At 46.4% G+C, this 27,434-nt stretch overlaps 1 protein-coding gene across 1 annotated transcript in view; it reads right to left on the reverse strand.

The window, feature by feature from the left end:
• Scnn1g (sodium channel epithelial 1 subunit gamma) overlaps positions 1-26,111 on the reverse strand; it is a 33,270-nt gene extending 7,159 nt beyond the window's left edge. The window contains exons 1-7 of the mRNA XM_050143333.1: positions 24,901-26,111; positions 21,171-21,519; positions 18,956-19,274; positions 17,422-17,612; positions 16,077-16,180; positions 12,992-13,155; positions 187-285 (exon numbers count right to left, since the gene is read on the reverse strand). Of these exons, the coding sequence (XP_049999290.1) occupies positions 187-285; positions 12,992-13,155; positions 16,077-16,180; positions 17,422-17,612; positions 18,956-19,274; positions 21,171-21,487 (1,194 nt within the window). The 5' untranslated portion in view covers positions 21,488-21,519; positions 24,901-26,111. The remainder of the gene's footprint in view (positions 1-186; positions 286-12,991; positions 13,156-16,076; positions 16,181-17,421; positions 17,613-18,955; positions 19,275-21,170; positions 21,520-24,900) is intronic.
• Between the last annotated feature and the right edge of the window lie 1,323 nt (positions 26,112-27,434).

Below are 27,434 nucleotides of genomic sequence, written 5' to 3' on the forward strand. Positions count from 1 at the left end.
TAAGCTCTGGTTACAGAGGACCGAAGAAGACTGGAACCAGCTGGCATCATTTGTACTTGAGGTCTCTGGACCAACCCCAGATATCCTCACCCTAGTTCCTGGTCCCAGGCACACCTCAGCCTAGATATAACTTCATCTTTTGGATCCAGGCCATGACCCAGAGATGAGGGCCCTGCCGTGCCATACCTGGAGGGAGTAGGCAGCGTTGTAGATATTCGTGATGGGCACATCACTTCCGTCCTCTGTGCACTGGCTGTAGGGTTCACTCAGCTTGAAGGATTCCGTCTGCAATTGCAACAGCACACAGTCATCTATGCCTTCCTAGGGACCCAGATGGGAGCCCCCGTCCCAAAGCTAAGTAATCATTTAGTTACTCCCCCAAGTTTACCAAGTACCTAGTAGGTCTGGTGCCATTGAAGACACTGAGAAATCCACAATGAGGAAGATTGAGAGGTGCCCTGCTCTCATTGAGCATACATTCTGGAAGGGTATACGGCCAGGCGGCCAATACAATACCTTGCCTTACTAATTTATTAGTCAATCAATGGGATGGGGCTGGGCAGACAGCTCAGTGGGTAAAGTGTTTGGTACATACGTATGAAGACCTGAGTTTAAATCCCCAGAGCCCACATAAAGCTTGAAGCGCTAGATTCTATGAATATAATCCTAGCACCCTGACAGGGAAATGTGAGGTAGACAGAAGACTCCCTGGAAGCCTATGGCCCAGCTAGCCTGGGATATGACAACCCCCTAATGTGACTTTGACCTCTATATATGTCCTGTGGCACAAACATCAAGGCATGTGCATAGACACACACACACACACACACACACACACACACACACACAGAGAGAGAGAGAGAGAGAGAGAGAGAGAGAGAGAGAGAGAGAGAGAGAGAGAGAGATTTCTTTTAATGAGATTAATTTTGAATAACGCTCAAGGTCACTGGATAGAAAGACTTAGGAGAATGAGACAGTCAGTCTTCCATAGGGACGAGAAAGGCATCTCTGAGAAAGGGCCCTTTGGTAGAGACAAAGACTAAAATGAAGAAAATTCATACAGTTTAATGGTCATTTGTATCCTGATCTATATCTCTCACATGGACATCAAGAGCCGTATGCCTTGCCTGTCCAGGCTCCAGAAAAGCTGGCAAATTTACTACTCTACATGATAAAAAAGGGTTTGTTTGTCTCCTCAGAGGTGGCCTGCCCAAGAGCCTTACAGTGGTGAAATGAAGTAACTCCCCACTTAACTGCCCTGAAAGAACTCTTACCCCTTCGGAGTGATCTGGGCCTCACTGGGTCATCACTCGCTGCACTTCTGTGAGGTATTTCAATAGATTCTCTTTCTCTGCTTTTGGTCTTGGTAAATTCTTTTCTGGCCTACAATGGTTATTTTTAAATATCAACTTGCCAAACTTAACCTCACCAGGGTAGAAACCCTCAGCTGAGTAATTGTCTTGATTAGGTTGGTCTGCGGGTGTGAGTGTGAGAGGCTGGAGTCTTGATTATTGCTTGAGGCAGGAACACTGGCCCCAATGCAGGTGGCACCATTCCCAGGTTTGGACCCTTGGACAGTGTAAGAGTGGAGGGACAGCTGAGGGGCGAGCAAGCAGACAGCATGGGTGTGTCCGTTTCTCTCTACTCTTGGCTGCGTGTGATGTGACTAGTGCTTGGGCTCCCATTACCCCTCTGAAATGACAGACTATGCCTTGGAGTCATGAGGCATATAAGCCTTTTCTTCCACTAACAACTGCTGCTCAAGGTGAGCTTTTGTTGTTTGTTTTGTCTGTTTGTTCAGTGTTTATCACAGTGATGGACTGAGACAAGGACCAGAACCATACCACCACTTTTCCTCCATGGTTTCATAAATCACCTTTTAATGTTGACTCAATATAAAGCTAAATTGGTAAAAAAAAAAAAAAAAAAAAAAAAAAAAAAAAAGAGTTAGCTGGCCTTGTGGAGAACTGGGGGAAGAGTGCCAGGCAGCAAAGATTGAAGTAGGAGGGGTCGTGGGGCCTGGAATAGGGGCTGGGAATGTAGCTCGTGGTAGAGCTCTTATCTAGAGTTCAATTCCCAGTTTAGGGGTCAGGAAGAAAGGTCCCTGGAAACAAATTAAAGAAGGAGTTAAGACAAAACCACCCTGTTTGCCTGCTGAGAAACCTGGATTTGGCTTCCTGAATGGTAATAAGCCATCTGTGTATCTGCTGGGAGCTGGAGGAAGGTTAGAAAGAAGCATGGGGCTGTGAGTTGCGTAAGGTTCCAGTCTCTTCAGCAGGGCCTGCTTCCTTTCCTTTTGGTTCTGGACGTTGACTGTCTTAGAAGAATCAAAGCCCTTATCCACCCATGTACAGCAGTTCGCCAAGTTTGCCTCCAGTTTAATATATGTCAAAGCAAATAAATGATCCAGACACAACAAAGACGGAAAAACCAAAAAGAACCAAATGAACAATAACAACAAAAACAAACGAGGATGGAGAGGCATAACATCTCTGAAGTGGAGCAAAAACTAAACAGAAATCATAGCCAGCCTAGCGTGAGGGTCTGCGGTCTGTTTAATGTGAGGATGCATGTGTGTTGTAGGTCAGGGCTAAGGAGGCATAGGATGGCATGGTTCTAAAAGAAAGAATGATAACCCGGCAAAACAAAGAACGGGGAGGCTCCGCACAGATAGAAACAGACCAGAAGTGTGTGGGAAGGCTACTCTCTCTCTCTCTGTTTGTTTTGTAATTCATTTGCTGACCCATTAGTCTCCCTCAATTAACTCTGCAAGTTCCTGAAGGGCAATTGGCCATGCTCACTTTGAAACTCTGGAGCCTCAGAAGTAAGCAATGGGGAAAGTGGCTGCTTCACCTTAATGAACCGACAGACAGACAGACAAAAGCCTGTTCTTTTCACTAATATCGCTGATAACAGATGAGCTTGCTTCCAGCCAGGGCAGAATCAATGGACTTAAAGCTGAATGGTGAATCCGTTTAGAGATTCTAGTGTCTGCCAAGGCTGGGCTGGGAAACAAGATGCAGAGGAGTCAAGCTGTAGCTCTGCCCAAGAACACCTTTATTCCTTGTCACTCTCTGAGCTGTTCTGAGCTGCAAGCTCCCTAGGAATCTTGGGGCCCAAGAATCCTGCGGACATGTCCATGGGCACTCAGAAAGCATCGAAGTCATAGACTCCAAATAATGTCGCAGATCCCAGGGATCTTTGTTTGCAATGGTGCTTGTTTTCCTAGTGAGGCTGTCTCCTCACTCACTCCCGATAAATGGAGGTCTTTCCTTCAGAGGTTCAGTTGGAAGACCTTTGTCAGGATGCTTTCCCGCCCAGCCACAACTCCCATTCTGATTCATATCGACTGATCCCCAGATTCTATTCTGTGGCAAAAGTCAGCTTCATCTGGATAAAGGTCTCTCTAAAAAGAACTCCGGCTGCACAAGGAAGAGCCGTGTCTCCTGCTACCTGCACAACACCCACATCCTGTCTCAGGGCCACTAGAGACACTAAAGCAAACTGGTTTCCCAGATCCCCCAGAGCAGGACTGCAATTGGCTTCCACTGTGTCCCTTTCAGGGTGAGACTTCTTGGGAATGAAAGATTTTCCCTGTTGCAGGATGGTTGCGCTCACCCCACCTAACTCCAGAGGATGTAACTGAGATGGCGCCCTAGGATGCTCATAGAAGCAGAATCCAGACACCAGCCCTGACCATCTTATCTGTTCATACACCAACGGTAGGATTCTGAGTCCTCCCTCCTAAGGGGCCCCTTCTACATTATGGCCAATGGACAATTGTCCCTACACAAGCTGCAGTGACAGGTTCGCTAGTGATGCAATCAGAAGTGGGAGCGGGGGAGGGGCTGAAGTAAGTCTGAATTCTGCTTTCAGCTGTGCTCCCTCAGACTGAATGACTTGACTTCCGTAGGCCTCAGTGTTCTCTGAGAAAAATGTACAACACACTTCTGATAAGTCTCTAACCTGTAAGGTGTAGGGAATTTTGATGGTCAGCCTGACAGTATTTCGAATCACCTAGAAAACACATCTCTGGGTATATCTGCGAGGATATTTCCAGAAATGCTTACCTGAGGAAGGAGGACCATTCTGAATACGGCCACACTATTAACTAGCGTCATCTCTGTGTGTCCTGACAGAGGAGGAAATGTGACCAGTTACTCCTGCCACACCATAGTGAGCTGCAGCTGTTTCTGCCTAACCATGGTGAGCTGCGTCCTCAAACTGGGAGACCAAATAAACCCCTTTATCTTTAAGGTATTTTTGCCGGGTATTTTGCCATGTAAGGGGAAAAGTAAGAAAAATATCAAGCCATTTCATTGAACAACTAATAAAATGAACTTTCTAATAAAACAAGGTATGGTAAGATCTTGCTTATCTCCCACTTCTCTGAGGAGGACCTTCCTCGGATGCCCTGCAGGACTGCTGGGGAGGGAAAACAGCAAGCTTGCCCTAGTGTGGTAGCGGCTGATGTCAGCACAGGTTCAGCATTCTCCCTAGAGGAATGGGAGTTGTCAATAGGGAACTCCTGCCTTCCTGGCCCCTCCCCACCACTTCTCTTTCTTTTTAGTTTGGAGACAAGGTCTAACTATGCAGGACGGCCTAGAACTTGTAAGCCTCCTGCTTCGGCCTCTTGAGTATTGAAATCACAGATATGTGTCTCCCTACCTGGTGACTCAAGCTCCTAGCTCTCAGAACATTGCTGTTGTTAACTTGAGTTGTTTATTTGCTTTTCACTCTGAAGCAGGGGTTTTGTGCTGGCGCCAAGCCCTGTTCTGTGACGGAAAGTGTATTTGATCTGAGATTTTCTCCCTTTGAAAATGTAACGCTTGCCAGGAGGTGGTGGCTCAAGTCGTTAATTCCAGCACACGGGAGGCAGAGGCAGGAAGATCTTGGTGAGTTCGAGGCCAGCCTGGTCTAGAGAGAGTTCCAAGACAGCTAGGGCTACACAGAGAAACCCTGACTGGAAAAATAAAACAAAATAAATATAATACTGGGAAGGAGTGCTTGTATAGAGCTGGGGTTCCATCCCCGACAACACATACATCAGGCATGACAGGATATCATGACAGGCTATCCACACAGGGACTGGAGGCAGGAGGATCAGAAATACATGAGGCTGTGCTGCACAGAAAAACCCTGTCTTGAAAAACAAAAATAAAACAAGACCTATGTAACACGAGTTTTTGCCAGGAAAAAAAAAAAAACAAAAAAACTAAGAATCACAGTGATAGTCTCCCATACAGCTGCTGAGACAAAAGGCTGTTTCCAGCCCAGAGTTCCTCTTTATTCTCTGCCTCTGCATACAGTGTTGTGAGGACTCACTGAACCTAATGCTAAGAAAGTGCTTAGCATAGAGCTTCTCCGCAAAGGTCAGTTTTAATCATTAGAGGATGTACACAGTCTATATGTGACTCACCCTCTTCCTGTACAAGGGACTGGTGCTCCTAAAGCTGACCTCCAGCCAAAACCGTTCTGCCGAGCCCTAACTGGACACTGGTAATCTGCCTAGGTGGTCCACAGATATCTTAAACATACCAGGTCTGTGGGAGCTGGCAACATTAAGCCAAGTCCTGCCATCTCATGAGGAAATAAAATGTGCTTTCCACTAGTTGAAGCTGGGCAGGTCACGTGACTCACACTCTGGCCGATGGGTTATGAACAAGCCTGACACAAGTAGATACTTGAAAAGTGCTTACACACCGGAACTAGCCTTGCTGACCTTGGAGCCTGTGTTACCATGTCAACACGTCCAAGCCAGTCAGCTGGAGAGGTGAGGCCACCGGGAGGAGACACAAAGGAGGCCCAGCAAGACCTAGCACCTGACCTTCCTTCCTCGCCACAGGCAGCACTGGGTGAGGTCAACACAGTCTGGTCTGAATCAGAGACTTCCCAGATGAACCCAGGGCACTGTCTGCCTCACAGACTGATCGAATGGATTGTTTGGAGCCACTCTTTTGAAGATGGTACACGTCACTTCAAGTGACACTGTCTAAATCTGAGCTCAGACTCTCACCCACCCACCTAAAACCGCCTCATCTCTGTTGGTGGCATCCTAGTCTGTTCAGCTGTTTGACTGGACGTGCACGTTTCCTTCTAGAAACTTCTCCTTCTTGGCCTTCAGTCATCAGGAGATGCAGAGGGGTGTCTTCGAACCAGCCGAATCCTTGCTATTCTTCTTCCCTGTCTGATCTGATTGACGTTGTCCCTCATTGGTGTTGCTGAAGGTCACCCATTTGTTCTCCTGCCCCCACTTTCTCTTCCTCGGTATCTCCTCCTCTTCCACCCCCGCTCATCCATCTAAATTACAGACATCATCCCATCACGGCCGTCACAGCCTGGGAATTCAAGACTAATGCATCAGCCTAGCTGCAGTGCACACATTCACTGGCCTCAGTTTACCTTTCAAATTCCACCTCCCTCTTGATTCATTTCAGTCCAACAGATGGGCCTCACTACAGCAGCAAGTGGCCTTTTATCACAGAGAAATCAGACATTGGACTTCTGGCCTGGGTGGGGCTCTGCCAGTATCTCAGCTACTTAGTAGGCTGAGGCAGGAGGGTGGTGGATTTAAGGCTGGACTGGGTTATGTAATGAGACCTTGTCTCAAAATAAATATAGTAATGATGATAATAATAAAGACATGAGGATATAGCTTATTGGTAGAGAACTTGCTCAGTACACTCATACTCAAGGACCTGAGTGTAGTAATCAATCAATAAACAAATAACTAAACTAAACAATTATATGCATATATATGTGCATGGGTACCTGCATATGCGCTTGCTCATACACACACGTGAACAAAATGCATCTTCAAAAATAAGATAATAAAACTCTGTCTCTATTGCACATGTTGATCATTTCTTTGTTGTTCTTCTCTAAACAATACAGCCCATGTCCACATTTACATAGTATTCATATTTATAGAGTGTGTAGGCACTATGCAAATGCTGCGCATTCTGTACGGGGTCCAGCTTGATCACAAAGGATTTAACTAATTGCGAATGGGAAATGTTTGGGAAAATGCAGGTGCTGGCTAGTTTTGTGTCAACTTGACACAGCTAGAAACACATCTGGGAAGAGGACATTTTTACTGACCGTAAGGCAAGTCTGTGGTACATTTTATTGATTGATGATTGATGTGGGAGGCCCAGCCCACTGTGGGTGTTGCCACCCCTGGACAGGTGGTCCTGGGTGCTTAAGAAAGCAGGCTGAGCAAGCCATGAGAGAATTCAAAGCAAAACAAAACAAAACAAAAGAGTAAGTAGCGCTCCTCCGTGATTTCTGCATTAGCTCCTACCTCCGAGCTCCTTCCCTGACTTCCCTAGATGATAGACTACAGGCTGATGATGAAATGAATCCTTTCTTCTCCAAGCTGCTTTTGGTCAATTGTTTTAGCTCAGCAATAGAAACCCCAACTAAGACAATGCACTTACAACAAACATCTATACATTTTCAGTGATTTACATAACATTCGTATGGTATTGGGTATCATAAGTGATGTAGACATGATTTAAAACACATAGGGAAATGTATGCAAATACTGTGCCATTTTCTGTAAGGAACTTGAGCAGCCGTGGACTTTGGTATCAATGAAGGGTCTTAGCAGTAATTTCCCTCCACTACCAAAGGACGACCGTATGCCATAGGAACTTAAAATATCATGGATGCTATCTACATTTATACAACAAAATTGTCTGTTGTCATTGAAACTGGAGGACGAGCTAGTGCTGTGAAACAAAGCTGGTGATACATTTTGGATTCTGAGGAAGTAAAAACAGAGTATGGGGAAGTACACTCAGCAAAGTTTCACTTTAATAACAAGCTTTAAAAATTAGAAGAGAAGAGCAGGACTTTTCCCTGCATGCCATGACAGGTGGCGTGATGCTTAATTTTGACCATCAACTTGATCGCATTTAGAATCACCTAGGAGACACACTTCTGCGTGTGTGTAAGGTGTTTCTAGAGAGGTTTAGCTGAAGAGGGAAAACCCACCTAGCGTGCGGGTAGCACCCTCCCATAGGCTGAGGGTCCCAGACTGAATAAAGGAAACAAGTGAAAGCCAACTGAACACCAGCCTCCATCTCTCCTTCTGCTTGCTGCCTGTGGGCACAGTGTAATCAGTCACTTCCTGCTGCCTCTCGTACCCCTTCCTCACCATCGTGGACTGTATCCTCAAACCGAGGGGTCAAGTTAAATCCTTCCTTCTTTAGGTTGCTTTGTCTCTACGCTGTTTTTGTCACACGATGAGAAGAGTAACTGAAACAGTGATTTAACTCTTGGCATTTTGTGGTATATTATAAATGTGTGTGTGTGTGTTGAAAATCAATTTATACCCCTAATTAATGGTGAGAACAAATTGCTGAAAATAAGAAGTTATGACATTTAAAAAAAGGTTTATAGGAAGACATATACTTAGTGTCTACTTTACATCCTGTAGAAAAGAAATCAAATTGGTTGAAGTATTAAATGAAGTGGTAAAAGAATTGGAAGAAAATTCACTTCAGTATCTGAGCTCAAAGAGGGAAACCCCTCAGTAAACATACTGACAAAAGAATGGGGGAAAGGTCACGACTTTTCTTTGTTGAAAAGAAAGGTCACTGCAGGTTGCAGTGTTGCAGCTCACTGCAACACTCAGTGCTTTTTATTGGAAAATACTGTGAGGAACTCAAAGGAAAGCCCAAACTAGGGTAGATGTTTTCAACACATACAGCAAGTAATTAGGATATTTTATATATGTGTAATTAGTATTTCTTCACATATATAATAGTATATAGTAATATATATATGTGTGTGTGTGTGTGTGTTGCATATATATCTTATAAAAGAAAGGGTTATTAAAAAGAAAATATAAACCTTCCCTAACATCTCTCAGAGAAGTCTTGCTGTATATCCCAGGCTGGCATCAAATCTGTGACTCCTTCCACCCCCTGGGTGCAGGGATTGCCGGCATTCTCTATCATGCCTGGCCATATCTTTCTTAAAACATGTACAGGAATGCTAGTGCATTTTTCTGAGCCCTTGTTATGTGCCAAGCATGCCGTGCATGTAACACAAGTGCCTCACAGACATTAACCTGCTGAACTCTCCCCGGCCACAAAGCGGCATTTTGGTCACCATCCCATTATACAGATGTGGCAACCAAGGTGCGGGGATTGTAGAACCAAAGGGCAAAATCAAAGCCCCTGAGGCCTACATCCCTGAGATACATATCCTGTGAGAAGAACTGATGGGTTTGCAGGACGGTGCAGTGTCTCTCTGCTCCATGACTCAGCCCTTCGTCTCCTGAGTGAACGGTCCACCCTTCTTCACTTCCTCAACTCCCATTCACCGTCCAGCCTATTGTCCTCTAGTTTCTGTTCCACTCCTTCCACTGGAGGCTGTCTTGGCAGAGAATGCCAGTGCCCTCTTGGTCTCCAAACTCCAAGAGCTCCTCTCACCTTTCACCTTGCCTGACCCCTCAGTGCACTTGGCACACCTTCCCGCAGCTCCTTCCCAGTTGTCTGGCACGGATTCCTCCTGGCATCTGCTCCTCTGCCTCTCTATTTCCCTTCTGCTCAACTCTGAAACAACTCATGCTGAGGGTTCTCTTTTAGGTCTTGGGTGAGGACATTTATTTCCAAGTCTTGAAGGTTTTCTTCTGAGCTCTAAGTCCACTTACTGGACATATTAACTTGACCCGTTCTTGCCCTCAGGACACAACAGATTAGGCAAATCTTGAATTAAAGTAGTCATCTTTAGCACCCTTTCTCTTTTATTGACTAATTATGAGCCTGACACTGACCCACCCCACAGCTCGGCCAGGACCCAAATGTCCACCGAGTTTCTCCTAGCTTTTCTTGCTATAATCTGTTTGTTATCAAGCCCTACTGCTTCTACACTATCTCTGCATCTCACCCCTGCTCAGCTTCATGCCATTGCCCTAGTGAAAGTTCTTAGAGCTTCTCTCTGAGATTATTAATGTGCTGTTTCTAGCATATGATTGGGCTTTAATCAAAATGATATTTTTAAAACAAAGCCTCACTATGTAGGCAGGGCTGGCTTCAAACTCCTGATGTTCCTCTTGTAGCCTCCTAAATGCTAGAATTACAGACATGTGTCACTGTGTCCAGCTAGACTTACAAGCATGTGCCACTGTATCCAGCTTTCAATGTTCAAAAAGCTTTACTATGTAGCTTAACATCCTACCCATGGCTCTTTTATAGTTGCCATGCTCTCTGTATGAACTAGCCCTTTCTGACATCAGTTAGTAGAAACTTCTTGTTCAAGAATTCATCATTTAGGAAGCTTTTCCAATAGCCCCTGGCTATCTACCCATCTAGCTACCCATCCATTCATTCTTTCATGCATTCACCTACCCAGTAATCACTGGGAATATGTTATGTTTCATGATCTGAAACTAGGTACAAGACAGGGTCCTTGTTTCCCCAGACACAAGTTCTATGTTCCAGATATATGTTGATCAATGGATCAATCAACAATAGATCAATAGAGTGTGTGTGTGTGTGTGTGTGTGTGTGTGTGTCTGTGTTGCTAGAACCCAAAACATTGAGCATACTAGGCAAATGCTCTATCAGCAAGCTGCCTCCTCAGCTTGGAGGTGTTGATTTTTGTCTTCTCTTAAAGGTTGGGTCCATCTTTTGATATTCAGAGTCTTGAACATGTTAAGCCATATAGGCCTTTAAGAAATAAGAAAAGTTTGGTGACCAATTCCCTAACTAAGTCTATCAGCTTAGCCTGCCTATCGACAATAAATAACGAGCAAACAAACAAATGTGGAAAATGAAGAAGGAAGGAAGTCTAGCTTGTTTGGATTTATTCTTAGTGAGTCCCTGCTGACCTCAGTAACCCTTGTCTTTCTGTTGTTGTTGTTCGACATGGTCATCAATCATACCTCTGGCTGACTGACCCGCTGCATGGGTTTGACTTTCTACAGGTGTAGCAGAGAACTCAACCCGATCCTGTTTACCCACCATTGGTACAGAGACTGTTTGCTTAATAATATGGTGGGTGTTTCTGAGCTCAAAGCCGAGACCCAGAGGGCAGAATCCATTTTCTTTTGAACTTTTGAAAGCTTACTGAACTCTTAGCCATTTCCAGATGCTACAGAGGCAGAGGTGAGGGGGGGGGGGGAGAAAGGGAAGAAAAGGTTGAAAAGTCCAAGTCCTTCTTCAGGGTTCAGGGAAACAGTATGGTGGGTGGTTGGGTGGAAATGTCCTCTGTTGTCTTCTGGCAGCTTTTGGCTCTTTGGTGAACAGAGAAATTAGTGGTACCCCAGGTTTTCCAATTCCTCATTTGAGCATGCTTAAGAATCAACATACTTTTTTTATCTTTGGGAAATCAGCATTTATATAGCTCAAGCTGTACACATTACGTATCACCTATGGTGGAACAAAGGTCCTAAGCGATGTGTGTCTGAGAGCATCTGTATCACCAGGCGACTAACAGGATGGTTTTCTCCCCTACATATTTTGAAGGGACAGATGGCATGGGTACCACCACCATTCTATTTCATCACCTCTCCTAGTGATTCTTAAATCACATTTCCTCAGAATAGCATACCCTGAATCTCACTTTCCTATGGGTCAGAATCCTATCCCTACGGTTCAAATGTATCACTTCAAAATTCATGTGTTGTAAATGTAATCCCAAAAGTCATGTGTTGATAATATTTGGGAAGGGATCTTTGGAGATCATTAGGAGATTAGGGCACATGGTGGGTCTCTATGATGACATCGCGACTTTATAAGAAGAGGAATTGCAACCTGAGCTAGAGTGCTCACTTTGTGAGGTTCCTGTCCTGTTGCAATACAGCAAGAAGACCCTTCACCAGTGGTCACCACCATGCTGGGCTTTCCAGCCCCAAATCACAAGCTAAACAAAAGTCTCTATTTTATAAATAGTCCAATTTTAGGCATTTAACCAGAAAACTGACCAAGACACCCATGATATATTCTTATGAAGCCCTCTGCCACCTGCCTCTTGTTTTGCTTTGTGAGGTAGTGTCTTTCCATTTGGATCAGGTAGGCCTGGAACTCAGCCTTGACTTCTTAAGTGCTAGGGTTACAGACAGGATCCACTATGCCCAGCCTCATTCCTCCTTATAGCATGCAGTAATTATAATTTGTCATTTGCACACTTTCTCACTCTTGATTCTCTCTGCTCGAGTCCCCTGGGTTTAGCACTGGTAAAATACAGAGAAAATAACTGTCGAAAGACTACATGATGGAGGGTCAATCAAGCCTCGAATGCCCACCACATCACCTCACAACCTCTGACTGAGAATCGCTTCAGCTTCTAAATCACATTTCCTAATAATATTGAATCTTGTGATCATCACAAGGTTTTGATCCTTGACAAACCTTTCAGAAATTCTCATTTAGGAAATTTGAACCTAGTGGCTCAGATTTTGGAAACCACTGCTCTGGAGACTAAGTCTGTGAGGTACAGTAGCTGAGCTTCCTGTGAGACATTGAACACAGATGCCAATAAAGACATAAGCAATAGTCTGTGAAGAGATTGTTTGTCTAGTTTTCCAACACGCACAGGTTTAAAAAAATCTCCACTAAGGAAGAATGTAAAAATTAAAAAAAAAAACTATAATAGATACAATGTCTTGTTGTCAAAGCCCCCTCATATGCCTGTAAGCATGTTATCTGCTTTCTTTTTATATAGACTGACAATTCTATAGCTAGTGTCTGATGCTCTGTTTCTATACACACTGGTGCTTTGTTTCATTTTTAGCAAGGGAGTTTCCCTGGGTTATTTCCCCAGATGGCATTCCGTGCTTGCTAACTCACATGAAAGATGCACACACAGACTTGAATGCGATTCTTGGGATGACCATTGGGGTGGCCATTGGAAAGCCCAGACCCATGCTCTCTTGGAAAACAGCATCCTTTATTATTAGCTGTTCCTCCATAGCCATCATTCAAAATAAAAAACATAGTGCTCTTTTCTAAACATAAGCCAAGGAACATCCTCTTACCAGGTGCATTCCTATGGAGGTGGACATTGCCGTCTCAATCTCTGTGCCCACATCTTCGATGAAGGGGTATTCATTCTGCTGATGGATAAGCACCTTGGCTCCAGTGGAGGACACCAGGAAGGGGTTGTATTCGTCTTCATTTATGTATAAGATGACTTGCAGTCCTGAGAGACAGAGCAGCTTGCTGTGATCAAAGGCTAGCAAAACAGTCCCCCAGGGGCTTTGGGGGAGCCTCCAATCCAAGACCCAGGGACTTCCAGGAAGTAAAAGGTAGGGTGAATGCCAGACTGGAATCTCTAGGACAGTAAGATTTGTGTTTGATCTGCTTATTGCAAGTTCAAAGTAGTGGTTCAAATACATATCACGGTCATAGTGCTAGCTAAGACTAAATTCCTACTAAATATGAAGGAACTGGCTGAGATGTATACATCTATGTAGTTGGTGATAAAGGAGGTTCTACTGGACATCCAAGGGTACCTTAAGTACTGTGGCTGTTTACAGAAGAGCCCGGGAAGAGATAATATGTGATCATGTGCCTGGTTGTTGGTTTAATCTCTCTCCTTCCCCTGTGTTTGTTCTCTCTGTGGGATATATTCTGTACCCAGCTGCCAGATGAAACTTTAAAGCCTGGAAATCAGTTCAAAGCACTGCCTGAAGCCCTTCAGTGAAACCTCTCTGAAATGCCACCGATTCTCCCTGCCTGTCACCATCAAGGCTACGAAGATGTAGCGGGATCTGTCTTTATCCTCAACTTACCCCACTCTCTCCCTTTCTGGATCAGCTCCAAGCACACTGCTCTAATGGGGTAGTCTGAATAAGAATTCCACCCCCCTCCAGCCTGCTGTAATGCATATGTTGAATTCTTGGACCCCAGTTGGTGGGACTGTTTGGGAAGGATTAGGAGCTGTGTCCTTGGAGGAGACGTCACAGGGGTAAGCTTGGAAGCTTCAGACACTTCCTGCCACCCCTAGTGTGCTCTCTGCCTCCTGCTTGCAGCTCTCAGCTGTTCCTGCCACCATGTCTTTGCTCCATCACCAAGGATTCTAACCCACTGAACTGTAAGCCTAAATGAATATGTTGCCTTGGTCGGGTTGTTTAATCATAGCGGCAGAAAGGTAACTAATACAATTTATTTATCTCTCTAGAACACAATGGATTCACTTTTTCTTTAGAACCTAGACTTCTATGAGAGTGAACAGGGGCCTCCTCATCTTTAAATATCCCCCTCAATGAGGTCTTTCTGAGCCCCCCCATTTTCCAGTTCAAACTCCCATTCTGAGCCCAGCCACTCTGTCTTCCCTTTTTCTGCACCCTCCCCCTCCTACCTTTCATTAGTACTGTGATGAAATCATTTCTCTGCACGCTTATTTGTTTCCCTAGTGGCTCTTTCCTCAGGAATGCAAGTCCCCTAAAAGCAGGATCGGCATCTGTCTCATTCCCCACTGTATCCCTGGCTCCTCAAAGTGGGGCCAGCGGATAGCGGATGGTGTTTGGTGAATGAATGAATGAATGAATGAATGAAGGCTATAATCTATGTGAATCGAACGATGAGAACTTCAGAACTATCCCAACCCCTTCTGTTTATAAATAAGGGAACTGAGCCCAGAGAGGGATATGGCATACAGAAGGCCACACAGCTTCTCCACAGCAGAGCCAGAACTTTGCCTCTCTTCACTCAGTTCCCAGTCAGTCTCTTGCCACAGCAACGTGCACTCTGGGTCACAGCTTCTCATGGTCTTGGACAGAACCCACATTTCAGAGTTATGAAAGCCAGGATTCTGAGTGTAGATTTCACCTGTAACAGAGCCTGGCTATTCCTAACAAGAGTATATCTGCGTAAAATATTAAGTTCTATTTATATTGAACTCTTCAAGAATTCCCTTTGGCTAGACAGGGCAGTGCCTGTACGCCTGTACTCTCAGGACTCAGGAGGCTGTGTTAGGAAGCTCACACGTTTGGGGTCACCCTGGGCTATAAACAGGGGCTAGGGGTACAGCCCGGCAGCAGAGTGCTTTGCCCAGTGTGTGCAAGGCCATTGGTTGGATCCTCAGCACCACAGAAAAGACGTGGGGGAGCTCCTTTTGTGAGGAAACCAAGCCAGTCTGCCATGTTCTTACCTTCCCCATTAAGTAGACATGGTGGAAGTAGCGGTGTCATAAACAGTGTGGTGGTGGCTGCAGTGTCATCAGTGATGGCTGCATGCACAGTGTGTGTGGCTGGAGTGTGTACCCTCCCTAGACCAGATTCACAGGGCCAAGCGCCTATCTCCAGTGTGAAGGCATTTGGAGACAGGACTCTAATGAAGGCTCAATAAGGTCTTAAGGGCATGGCTCTAATCCGATGGGACTGCTGTCCTTATAAAAAGGAGTGACATCACAGCATCCTCTTGAGACAGAGGAAAGGCCCTGTGAGGACACACGTTGAAGACAGTCACCTGCAACCACAAAGAGATGTCTCATCTGAATCCGCAAGTGCTAGCGCCTTAATCCTGAACTTCCAGCCTTCAGCATTGTGAGAAATTAATATCTATTGTTGATGCCCAAACCGTGGTATTTTGGTATGGTAGCTGGAGTGTGATCCAGATCTTATTCTAAGTTCTCTGAATAACATTTATGGGAGCTACTGTTATTGTTCTCGTTTTATAGTTGAAGGGCAGTAACCAAGGTCACACAGTGAGAGGCAGAGCTGGGGTTGGGCTGCAGAATCTGTCATCTGAACTAAACTGAAGGTGTGTCTGCCCGCCTAATCTCCTATTCAGCCCATCGGGGTTTAGCTCTGTTTAGACGCCACCTGCCCAGTATTAGTCACCCCAGCAACGAGCTTAAACCAGAGTGGTTTGTCAGCTGAAGGAAGCCCAGCAGTGTCTCTGTGGCTCTCTCAAAGATGGAGACGGCAGAAAGGAAAACACGCCTACAGCAAGAAAAGAATGCACGAGGATGCACGTGTATGCACGGGGAGAGAGGAAGTGTGTCTTCACTTCAGAGCCAGGGGGAGGGAATTGGAAGCAGTCCTGACTTGTACTGCTGACATCAGGGTGGTTACTCCAGTGTAACTCTCAGGGTCCCCTCCACTCAGGTTTCCTTACCGTACTCACTGCCCCCCATGGAGGTGCTGAGGATGGTGGCATTCTCTCTGTTGTTGAACGTGTAGCAATTTCCATACATTGGATGGTGGAAAAGTGTGAAGTTCCTATGGAGGGAGAGAAAGGTTCAGGAAGAGCTGGGCTGGGGCTTGCGCTTGTGCATCCCAGTTGAAATTCGGGAGCACCGTGTTGATGGAGAAAGCCTTCCTTTGGGATAATGGCTGGGAAGGTGACTCACTTTTCCTTTGGTGAAATGAGCAGGTCCCTCAGCCAGGCTGACACGCCTTGATGTAGAATTTGACCATGCCCTTGTTTTCTCTCTCATAATCCTCTCGCTGCTTTCTCTATTTTGATTTCACATTATTTTGTCTTTGAAATAGGGTCTCATGTATCCCAGGCTCACTTCAAATTCCCCAGGTGGCCAAGAAAAGCACTGAACATCCTATCCTGCTGCTTCCGTCTCCAGAGCGCTAGGAGTACTGGTGTGTACCACCATCCTAGAGGTGGAACCCGAGACTTGATGCTGGTTAAGCAAGCACTGCCAAGTGAACTACATCCTCAGCCTCGAGATGATATTCATGTCACATGACTGCCCCCAAATTCCTCTACCCTTGAATTTCTCTGGCACTTAGAGCTTTTTGAATCCCCAGTCCCATGAAAGACCTTCAGAGGAGTCTCATCCTATGGCCAACATGCAATTTCAGAACCTTTACCCTCAGGATTACCCCCAAAACACTTAATATTTGCAAGGACCAATGTGTGTATTAATGTATAGAAGGGTCAGAATTCAGAAATTCAGAAAAAAGATTGTTAAACCATTCCGACTGGTGGGGTCATCTCAGAATGTCCCAATGACTTAATTGTCACCACCAGGGATGATTATTGTATCCAAGGTGGAATGGCTTGAAGAATCACAAATATAAACACTGCTGCCTGCTTCCTTCCTTCTCTTCTTTTCTTTTATTCCTCCCTCCCTCCCTCCCTTTCACTATACCAGAGTAGTGGCTCTTATACACTGTAGTAATATACAAAGCTACATGTGTGCTATTGACTACCTTGTGTTGTGACAGGTTGTTTAATGGGTTTAAAGATATTATAATTTGCCAGAGTGAGTTCTAGGAAAGCCAGGGCTACACAGAGAAGCTCTGTCTTAAAAAAAAAAAAAGTACACAGATATTGTGATTCCACACCAGGTACATTTTTCCATTGACCCTGGAACCTGGCTCCCGTGCATGTGATTCCCCACAGGGCAGAGTCAGTGTTCTTAAGACCCTCAGACAAGCTGCAGGTGCATGGAAAGGGGCCAAAGGTTAGGGCCTCCGGTCCTCAGAGAGTGTCCCCTCCTGACCTGGCATCACAGGACATCCCATCGAAGAAGCAGGTCACCAACAGTTCTTCGGCAGAATAGCTCATGTTGATTTTCTTCTCTAGAGGCACCTGCGCCATGATATTCATGTAGTGAAGCTTGTACCACTCCTGGATGGCATTGATTCCTGAGCTGAAGGTGTAGGTGGCACAGTCAGAGGTGTCATTTGAGCACTGTGAATAAGAGGAGACACCAGGCTGTCAGGGCCACCGCTGTCAGAAAGACTGAGATGAGTAATAGATGCCAGGCGAGGTCCTCGGGAACAAGGTTGGTTTCCCCTTGCTTCCGGGAGCTTGGAGAGGTCAACCTTAAGCCTCAAGGATCAAAGAAAGAGTAAAGGACACTAAGGTCAACCCCTGTGACATACTACTACTGTCTGCCATTGGACAAGAAGCAAATCCAGTCTTTAGGGTCCCCATATAGCCAGGGCTTAGCTGGTTCATGTCACTGTCTTCCTACTGAACTCACCCATTTCTTATTATAGACGCAGTCTGGATTCCAGCCCAGACTCTGACACTACCGCTCTGTAGGCTCTCAGCCAGGCACTAACGTATGGAGTATGTCACTGGCAGAATGTTAGCAGGAATACCGTCCTACCCAACACTTAGCAAGTGGTTGGAAGGGCTCGTGTTTGAAACCACTTAGCTACGAGGGCTCTAGAGAGAAGCCACGGAACATTCCAGGCATTTTCATCACTCTGGGCTTGGAAAGTCTCCTGAAAGGACAAATGTCCAGAGAACTTGTTATCAAGAGAATCATGTAAATATCCTATGAATGGAACCAGGAGGATTTTAGAAGTCTCAATGATTTTGATGAGGGGCCTTTTTCACTGTTGAAAATTTGGCTGGATTAATAGAAAGAATTGCTAGATTCAAAAGTCTCATAATCAAGGCTACTAAAATGAAGAAATGGTCCCAGCCATGCTCCAGTGGTGGCCTGGAGAGACACAGTAGCGATAGTCTTTGTCGCAGAGGGTACTGCTGCTTCCTGTTGTCAGCCAGTGGGACCAGAGAGGAGACAGGAAGCCTGGTATGGCACTTCGTGAAGGTAAGTACTCCTGGGACCCCTGGTGCATTTGCTGGAGTTTATTTTCCCCTTTCTGATGTCTGTGCAGCCAATCTGCTTTGGGACCCTGTCAGGAGGTGATCAGGTACCCCCGGGATTTGGCTAAGTAGAACCCTAAGATGGAATCTGCATCGAAGGCATTACCAGAAGGAGTGAAGACGACATCTTTAATTCAGCATCAGTATCTGAATGAATCTCATCACTTCTTGCTCCCTAGATCACTAGGTCTCCCCAAATTTCTGTCTTTAAAACGTCTGTGAGTCTCTTCCAAGACTTCATCCATGCCTAACTCTGCTTGAGGTTGGTTTCAGTTGCTTGCCACCAAATCACTCTAACATGGTATAAATCTTACAGTTGGCCTACTGGCTCTAAAGATCAAGAAGGGACTCTGAGCCCCACCACCCCCAGATCCCCCTCCCATACATATGAATTGTGACAAAGTGGATCTTACCAACTGAAATCCCACCAGTTTCTTCGACTCGTGAACATGTATAACGTTGGAAGCCTTGTGGATGATTTTCCCACTGATTTTCCGCTTCCGACCAGTGAAGAAGTCCATGGCCTTTCTCTTCTTATTCTCATTGAAGACCAGCAGCGGGATCAGGTTGAGGAATCTGGGTGGCGGGCCTTCCCAAGTGGATTGAACGGATCTTGCTTCCCGGCGTTTCTGAGTTGTATCCTCTGGAAAATCTTTGACCCCATACAGGGACTGCAAGGCCTGCTTTGTCTCCCTGTCCAAGTCAGTCAGAAGGTCACTCACAGCACTGTACCTGACAAAGTGGAGAGGAGATATCACAGAGAGGAACGGCTTCTAGCACAGTGCCGCTGCTTCTACACGGTGTCCTCCCTTGGTGTCAGCCCTGTGTCTCCCGACCACTTCCTTGCCAAGGGGACCAGGTCTTTCACTGTTTGTACCATCTAAAATGACATTGGATCCCCATTTTTGCAACGTCTGTCAATTTATTCTTGGGTATGTTGAGGCCCCCAGTCAGTGTTTCTGGAGTGCTGACTCTCTGGTGCCGCCCATAAAGCAGCCAAAATGAGGGCACATGAATAACTGCTAACGTTTCCACCCATCGCACTCTGCCCACTGGACATCCTCCAGTCAGTGCTGCCAGGCAAGAGGTTGGGAGTGTCACCTTGACAACCCCCAGGAGAGCTGACGACAGGAAGCCTCCTTTTGTTTGCTTGTTTTGTAAATGGTCTCTATACCATGTGGTCCCAGTTTCTCTCAGAACACTATCTTCTCTCTCCCTCTTGCTTTCTGTAGAGGTTGTGACATAGCACAGTCGCTAGGGATATCAATTTCAGAGTCAAACTACCTGCCTTGTTCAAGTCTCCATTCTAATCCAGGCTATGTGACCTCAGACAAAGTTTCTTAGCGTTTCTGTGTCTCAGGTTCCCAGCCTACTCATTTGTAAAATAAGGTTATTGGGAAGGCTCAATATGTTTACTATAGGCAAAAGAAATATAGCTGGGTGTGGTGGCACATAGCTACAATGCCAGCACTTGGGAGGCTGAGGCAGGAAGATTACAAGTTCAAGAACAATCTGAGCTACATAGCATAACTGTCTCCAAGTATATAAATAATGTTAAATTATTAAAAGAAATATATATGCACATAGGTAACTAAATGGCCACTATTATTTGTAGTGGCATAAGTATATTTGTTAATAGTTCACTACCTTACTGTAGCACAAGCTCTCCTAGGGCAAAGAGTGTGTTAGGGTTATTCTGTGCTGTGCCCTGGAACTCAGCAAAGTGGCTCACAATTTGCAAAGGTTAAGTAAATAATTATGGCTAGAATATGGGTGGAGAAAAGAGAAGGGAAAGATGGGAGAGGAGGGAGAAAGGGAGAGAGACAGTGAGGAGACTTTGGAGGTAGAGCCTGAGACCTGACTTTGGTTTTTGTCTTTGCCTTCAGTGCATGCCTCTGACCAACTCAGCTTCTGGTCAGTTCTGCTCTTCCCTGCTCTGGACCCCCCTCTGCACCCCTGCACCCCCCCCCTCAACCTCATCTCGGCATGCCCCACCCCTCTGCACCCCAGCACTGCATGCCAGCTCTGTACCCCCCCCCCAACTCCCCACCCCCTGCCACAAATTCTGCTGCCTTCTGACTTGCCTCCCCAGATCAGTTTCCCATAATCCCAAGGACACTGATGACCCATTTAGAACAGGTCCTGCCACTGACAACAAGGCAGCACCAAGGGTTGATCCTGTCCAGAGCCCAGGGAGCTCAATTACTGGGCTGGGCTCACTGAGATGAGGGGTCAGGGTAGCAAGGATGCTTCCGGAAGTCACCTGGGTGTCACTTCTGAGTCAGCCTGGCTTTGGGGGAGAGTAAGGGAGTGAAGCTAAAGAAGCTAAAAGGAAAGATTCCGGCGGGCTACATGTGTGTTTGGGGGAGGCAGAATGCTAACCTTGTTCCCTGGAATAGTCTCGAAGCAGAATTGCTGGAGCAGCTTTCCCTGCCTTCCTGCCTTAGGCATAGCCATTGAACTGAGAGTATTTACAGGTCTGGAACCGATCTTGGCAATCAAATCAAATTTGTAAAACCTGTGTCAGCAGGTTGGCGTGGCACTCAGACCGCCGCTCTGGGGGAGGGGCTTTGGCATCCCTGAGAGGCCAGACTTTTCCCGCTCCCAGATGCCAGGACAGCCTCTTACTTGTAGGGGTTGATATTGCAGATAGTGACGGCAGGGAAATCCAGCTTCTGGAAGTGGACTTTGATGGAGACAGAGACGGTGTAGAAAGAGAAGACGAGGAGGGCACACTGCCAGATGATGAGGGCCACTGCGGTCAGCGTGAACAGGATCCACAGCAGACGCCGAAGGCGGCCTCGGGATACCACGATGCGGCGGCAGCCGTGGGTGTTAGTGTTCAGGCAGTACCAATGCATCAGGTCCTTAATGGTTGGTGCCTGGGGGCCTCGAACAGGCAGATTCTTTTTGATTTTGGCTTTGATCTTCTCTCCAGGCGCCATGGTGAGGAGGGGACTTTGCAGTCTGCAGAGTTCTGAAGGGACAGAGGAGACGGTAAGTGAGCTTGCAAGCACGGGCCTGCCAGCCCTGTCCCTGGAGCTTCCGACTGGGAAACACCAAGCCCACATGTTCTTAGAGGCCATCTTCTTCTTCTGAGGGCTGGACAGGCTGCATTCTGAGCCCTTGGCCCCTTCTCCAGGATATTTGCTTTGGGCTACCACAGCTGCCTCCTCCTCTGAGGGCCCCCAGGCCAAGCCCTGTGGGGGCAGGGCAATACATAACCTGCACATACTGGCTGGGCTGGCTGAAGGACCTTTCCCTGGAGTTCCTGGGGCTGGTGACCTCACAGCAACTCAGCCAGACTTCTGTTACAGGCTGGGAACTATAACCCGTGCCTTATCGCTTCCACTGGCCACCTCTCCTTGAGAGCAACCTTCCTGTGTTACGATGGTTCATGGTGCCTAGCAAAATGTCCCTCCTGCACACACTGGGCAAGGTGTCACTCACTGACTGATGTAATCTCCCACAACTTCCCAGCAGCTGTTGTAGATCATGTCCTGACCATGTTTTCCCCGCTCCTTTCCATGTTGCTCTCTTACAAGTGAGATAATTGGTTTCTTCTCTTTACTGTCAGGTCAAGTGCTTTCTGCAGCACCCGACATAATGGCTGTTGGCTGTTCCATATTTAGCAGGCATCATGCCATTTTACCTGATTTTAAGATAGTATAGTCTGGAGAGGGCACCTTGATTCAATGGCAGCTTTGGGGGTGAGTTTTGGGAAATGAATGAGCACACTCACAGTTTGTATGGTGCCTCTCAGTTGCAGAACCAGCACGGTACAAGATATTCATTTTAGCAATGAACTCACTGTACAGTAGATGGAATTATCAGTCTCATACATATGTGATCTCTGAATATAAATATGCAGGAGTTTATATGTATTTTGACAATCACACGAGATGGATAGATGTACTGTTATCTCCATATCAGATAGATGGAGTGACTTGCTCAAGATACACAGCATGGCTCCTGTGTCCGTATGGAGTCTGTGTTCAAGTCAAGGATTTTGATGACCCCATCAAGTTATTTTCTTTTGCGAGATGACTGTACAAACTAGTGGGTTTTGTTATGGCATTTTCATACATATGTGTCATACTCTGTTCCTATTTCTCTCCCCCATTGCACTTGCTGGTCCTCTTCTTCCTCCCAAATAACCCCCCCCACTCTGTTTTCATGCCATATGTATTCTGTTACTCCCTCTTTACTCCTCCCCTCCTCCCTTAAAATCTGCATCCGTTTGCTCATGATCCCCTTGTTATTCCCCCCAAACACACACTTAAATCTAGGCTCTGGATATGAGAGAAAACATCTTTTAAAGAATGGCTTTTTTTGCTTAACAGAACGATTTCCATTTCTATCACCAAGTTTTCTAGGTTGGATTCTGGACCAAAAGATTTAATTTTCTTCTGTCCTGAATCCATGAGATATGGTCCAAAATTGGGGGAAAGTTGCGGGAATGAATCTCTCAAGTTTACCATGCTAGCAGGTTTAAGGCTTATAATACAAAAGAAAGAGAGAATGGGGGCCAGGGGTGAGATGCTCAGAGGCCAGACTGCCCCCGTAACCTGTCCCCTATAGACTTACATAATTGTTCTAGATAGAGAAAAGCTATCTCTTATTTTCAGAATTATGCCATTAGCCTCTTGACCAGCAGTAATTTACTTGGCTTTACTTTGTTTTAAATATTGTGTCACCCTTTAATAAAAAGGTGTGGAGTATGGTGGTACACCTTAAATTCCAGCACTCAAAAGGCAGAGGCAGGAGGGTGTCTGTGAGTGCAAGTATTCTGGTCTACATACCAAGTTCTAGGCCACCCAGGGATACAAAGAAGGAAGGAAGGAAGGAAGGAAGGAAGGAAGGAAGGAAGGAAGGAAGGAAGGAAAGAGTTAGCAATTTGTCTGTAAAGAGCAACTCCAGGATGAGTTCATGTATAACTGCAGCCCAGAGATGATTCCCTCCTCTGCCAGACTCTTGCCAGAAGCTAAATTCTGGACACTCTTGTTCCTAACACTAGGTCTTCTCAATGAAGATGATTCTTGGGGTTCCTCTGACCCTTCCTCTCTTCCCCAGAGGATCAGCCAGTCATGTGATGGGGGATTCCAGAATGTTCACATAAATATTTCAACTCTAAGGTAAAGCAAGATTATAGGTAAAACAGATTATAGACTGTGGGGCTTGATTCAGTCTGGTGCTTTCGCAGAGGAATTTGAAGTTGATTTGATTCATTCAGAACTCATCCTAAGGGTTAGCTCACTGAATGTGCTCAACAATCTTCTCAGGTAGGGATCATAATTCCCCCATCATACAAATGAAATGGAGACACCGATAGACTAAATAGCTTGCCCAAGGTCATAATAGAAAGTGTCCGGGTTAGGATTTGAACTCAAGAACCCACACTAGTTATGCTGTTCCCTAAGTAATGATAGTGGTTGCAGAGACAGCTGCACTAGCAGCGGTAATAGCAGCTGCCAGTCACTGACAAACCAGCACCCAGGCCTTCTATTCCTCGCCTGATTTCTCACTGCAGACTAAATGAGGCGTTATCACTACTCCCATCTCACAGAGGTGCAAAGTGAGGTGCGAAGAGGTTGCTTGCCCAAGGTCACACAGTACAGAAGACTTAAAGAATTCTTTGAAATTCCAGGTCCCTGGTTTCTTCCTCCTCCCTCGCTTGCCCTCAAACCTTGCCTCTTCTCCTGTGAGGGAAAGAAAGCTTGGTGAGGGGTGAGACCTTTGCTAGGCTCTGTTGTTCATCCTAGAACTTGGGCTCAAAAGCCTGGGACCAGGAAAAGTTTCGATTCCCTCCATGCCACGGTGCTGTTCGCATATAACTTGAGACTCAAAGGAAAGGACTCAAGGCTGTGGAACAGCACTACTCCCATGGACACGCTGCAGGCCCTGTCTCCCCGGCGGGGAGCGACCTGGCGCAGTTTTGTGGCAAAAGCCGCCTGCTTTGTGACAGCAGCCGCTTCCTACCAGACCGCTTCAAGTGCTTGATTCTTTCTCCAACAGTCACCTCCAAAGAAAAGCTTTTAGGCGGCTGAAAGGAACAGTCGCGGTCAAGTGCATGCTCTTCAAAGCTGGGAAGTGGGGTGAGCTGGGCAGAGAAGAGCCGAGACGCACTCCCCGCCCCCGCCCCCGCCTCCAGTGGCTCAGAAGCGCCTGTCGCTCAGCTTTGTATCCCGGCTGGGGTCTGGGGAGAAGCCTGGAGCTGGACCCAGATCGCCCGGGAAGTGTCTCAGCATCCCGCCACCCGCGGACAAGCGTAATCTTCTTCTTGGAAGTCACCGCGCCCCGTGGCTGCTCAGATACTTGGAACCCCGGAATAGGACCGACCCGACGCGGCTGAACTTACCTCTCAGGATTGGAAGGGTCGCGGGAAGCGCGTCTGGGTCTGGGGACGCTCGTCTTCTGACTTCATAAAGCCAGCATCTCCAGGAGGCACAACCAGGAGCGCCCGTGGGCCAGGCCTAGGCTACGCCCCTAGACACCCCGCCCCTTCAGACTCCGCCCACACCTGCCCAGGTGTTTTCCCCGGGTCACCCCCGGACTTGTCTCTGCCCAGAGTAAGCCATGACCCCGCAGCGCCACCTCCCGTCCTGAGTCAGCTCTGTGCCTCAGCCCGTACTGAGCTGCGTCTTGCGGTGGCATCGCGCGCGCGTGCTTGCTGCCGCCCAGAGGCCACTCTGCAGCCTGCATTCCCGCGGGGTCAGAGTCCCATCTTCTCCAAGGTACTTAGCAGAGCCAATGGCAGTGCAGCTCCAGGGCCTCATCCTGGCCCACATCACAGGAGGAGCTCTTTTAAATCAGTTCCAGCAGAGGTTTACTCCTCTTACTCCTCATCTCTTCGACCTTTTCAGGACCTGCAGCAGGAAGCTACTTAAGTGTCCTCTTGAGTCTGGCTTGGGGCAGCAGGAGCTAGCTGTTCAACCAAACCACACATTCTTTGGGCCTGTCGGCCGTGTTGCTATAGGAACTCACACAGATGAATCTTAGAGACAAGTTTAGAACGCTGAAACTGTGAGCGACCAAAGACAGGGATCCGAGTCACAGTCCCTTTGAACTGGGAAGAAACATGGCCCCACAGAAGGCACGGCACTAACAAGAATTAAAACGTCTTAGACTTTAATGTGTTCATTGTTAAAATGCAGGTTATGGGGTTGGAGATGCAGCTCAGCGGGAAGAGGGCTTGTCCAACATCCTGGAAGCTCCAGGTGTGAGACTCAGTACCACACACACTGAATGTGGTGGTGCATGCCTGTAAGACTAGAGCTGGGGGTGGGGGTGAGAAAAGAGGCTCAGAAGCTGAGGACATCCTCAGCTACATAGTGAATTTGAGATCAGCCTGTGCTACATTTGAGATCCAGTCTCAGAAAAGGAAAGGCGCCGCGGGGATGCAGACTCTGATTCAGTAGGCTGGGGTGAATCTCAGAACGCTGGACCTTTTGGCTTCTTACGAGATGTCTCTTTTGCCTAACCGAAGATCATGCTTTAGGTGGGCAGACACATGTCAAGCATTATTGAAAAACAATTTAAAGAAAAATACCCTAAAATCCCTAACCATGATTTCTTGCGATAAATGCTCATGGTGGAGAATTCACATAATATTCCACACCCCTCACTACAGAAGCAGTAGGATTATTGTACCAGCTGGTTTGTTGTTAGCACAACTACAGTTATTTGGGAAGAGAGACTCTCAGTTCAGAAAATGCTTCCCTAAGATTTGCCCGTGGGCAAGCCTGTGGTGCATTTTCTTGGTTGGTGATTGATCAGAGGGAGGGTCCAACTCACCGTGGGTGGTGCCGCCCCTGGATTGGTCCTGGATTGGTGGTCCTGGGTATTGTACCCAGGAGAGTAACCAGTCAGCAGCACTCCTCCGTGACCTCTGCATCAGCTCCTGACTCCAAGTCCCTGTTTGAGTTCTTACCCTGACTTCCCTCAGTGATGAACTGTTGTCTGGAAGTGTAAGCTGAAATAAACTCTTTTCTCCCCAGGCTGCTTTTGGTCATGGTGCTTATTCACAATAGAAACCCTAACTAAGAATTATTATTTGGTGTATATATACATGTATTGCATATATGTGAATATGATGGGTGTTTTGCTATTTAATTTAAAAAATTTTTGAATTTTTTTGTGTCTGTGCATGCGCGTGTGTTCCTGTTTGTGTGTGAGCGTGTTCACGTGAGTTCGAGTGCCTGCAGAAGCCAGAAGAAGGCATTGAATCCCTTGGAGTTATAGGCAGCTGTGGAAGCCATTTGATGAGGGTGTTGGAAATCAAACTTAGAGCCTCTGCAAGAGTGGTGCATCTGAGCCACCTCTCCAGCTTGGAAGTTTTAAATATACACTGTTTTAAAATTATTGAGTTGTTTTTTAATGACATTGCATGGCCTGTTCTCATATTATAGCATTGACAAGAGAATCACCATGAATCTAAGGCCACCCTAAACTATGCAACAAATTCCAGGCTTCAAACACAATAAAGAAATAAATTAACTTAAAAAACTAAAGGATGCAATGAAAAGGTATCTTAGTTACTTTTTAATTGCTATGATAAGACACTATGACCAAGGGAACTTATAGAAAAAAAAGAGTTTATTGGGGCTACAGTTTCAGAGCTGAGTCTGTGACCATCATAGGTGGGGAGCGGGAAGCAGGCAGGAAAGCATGGTGCTGGAGCAGTAGCCAAGAACTCACATCTTGAGACAACAACTATCACGAAATAGCTAACTGGGAATGACACAGGCTTTTGAAACCTCAAAACCCACTCCAGTAACACACCTTTACCAAAAAGGCCACACCTCCTAATCCTTCTCAAACAGTTCTACCAACTGGGGACCAAGCATTCTGATATATGAGCCTATGCATTTTTATTTATTTATTAGGTGTGTG

The sequence above is a fragment of the Alexandromys fortis genome, unplaced genomic scaffold (genome assembly GCF_014885135.2).
Source record: "Alexandromys fortis isolate MF-2015 unplaced genomic scaffold, M_Fortis_MF-2015_v1.1 scaffold_45, whole genome shotgun sequence".
Classification (NCBI taxonomy): Eukaryota; Metazoa; Chordata; class Mammalia; order Rodentia; family Cricetidae; genus Alexandromys; species Alexandromys fortis.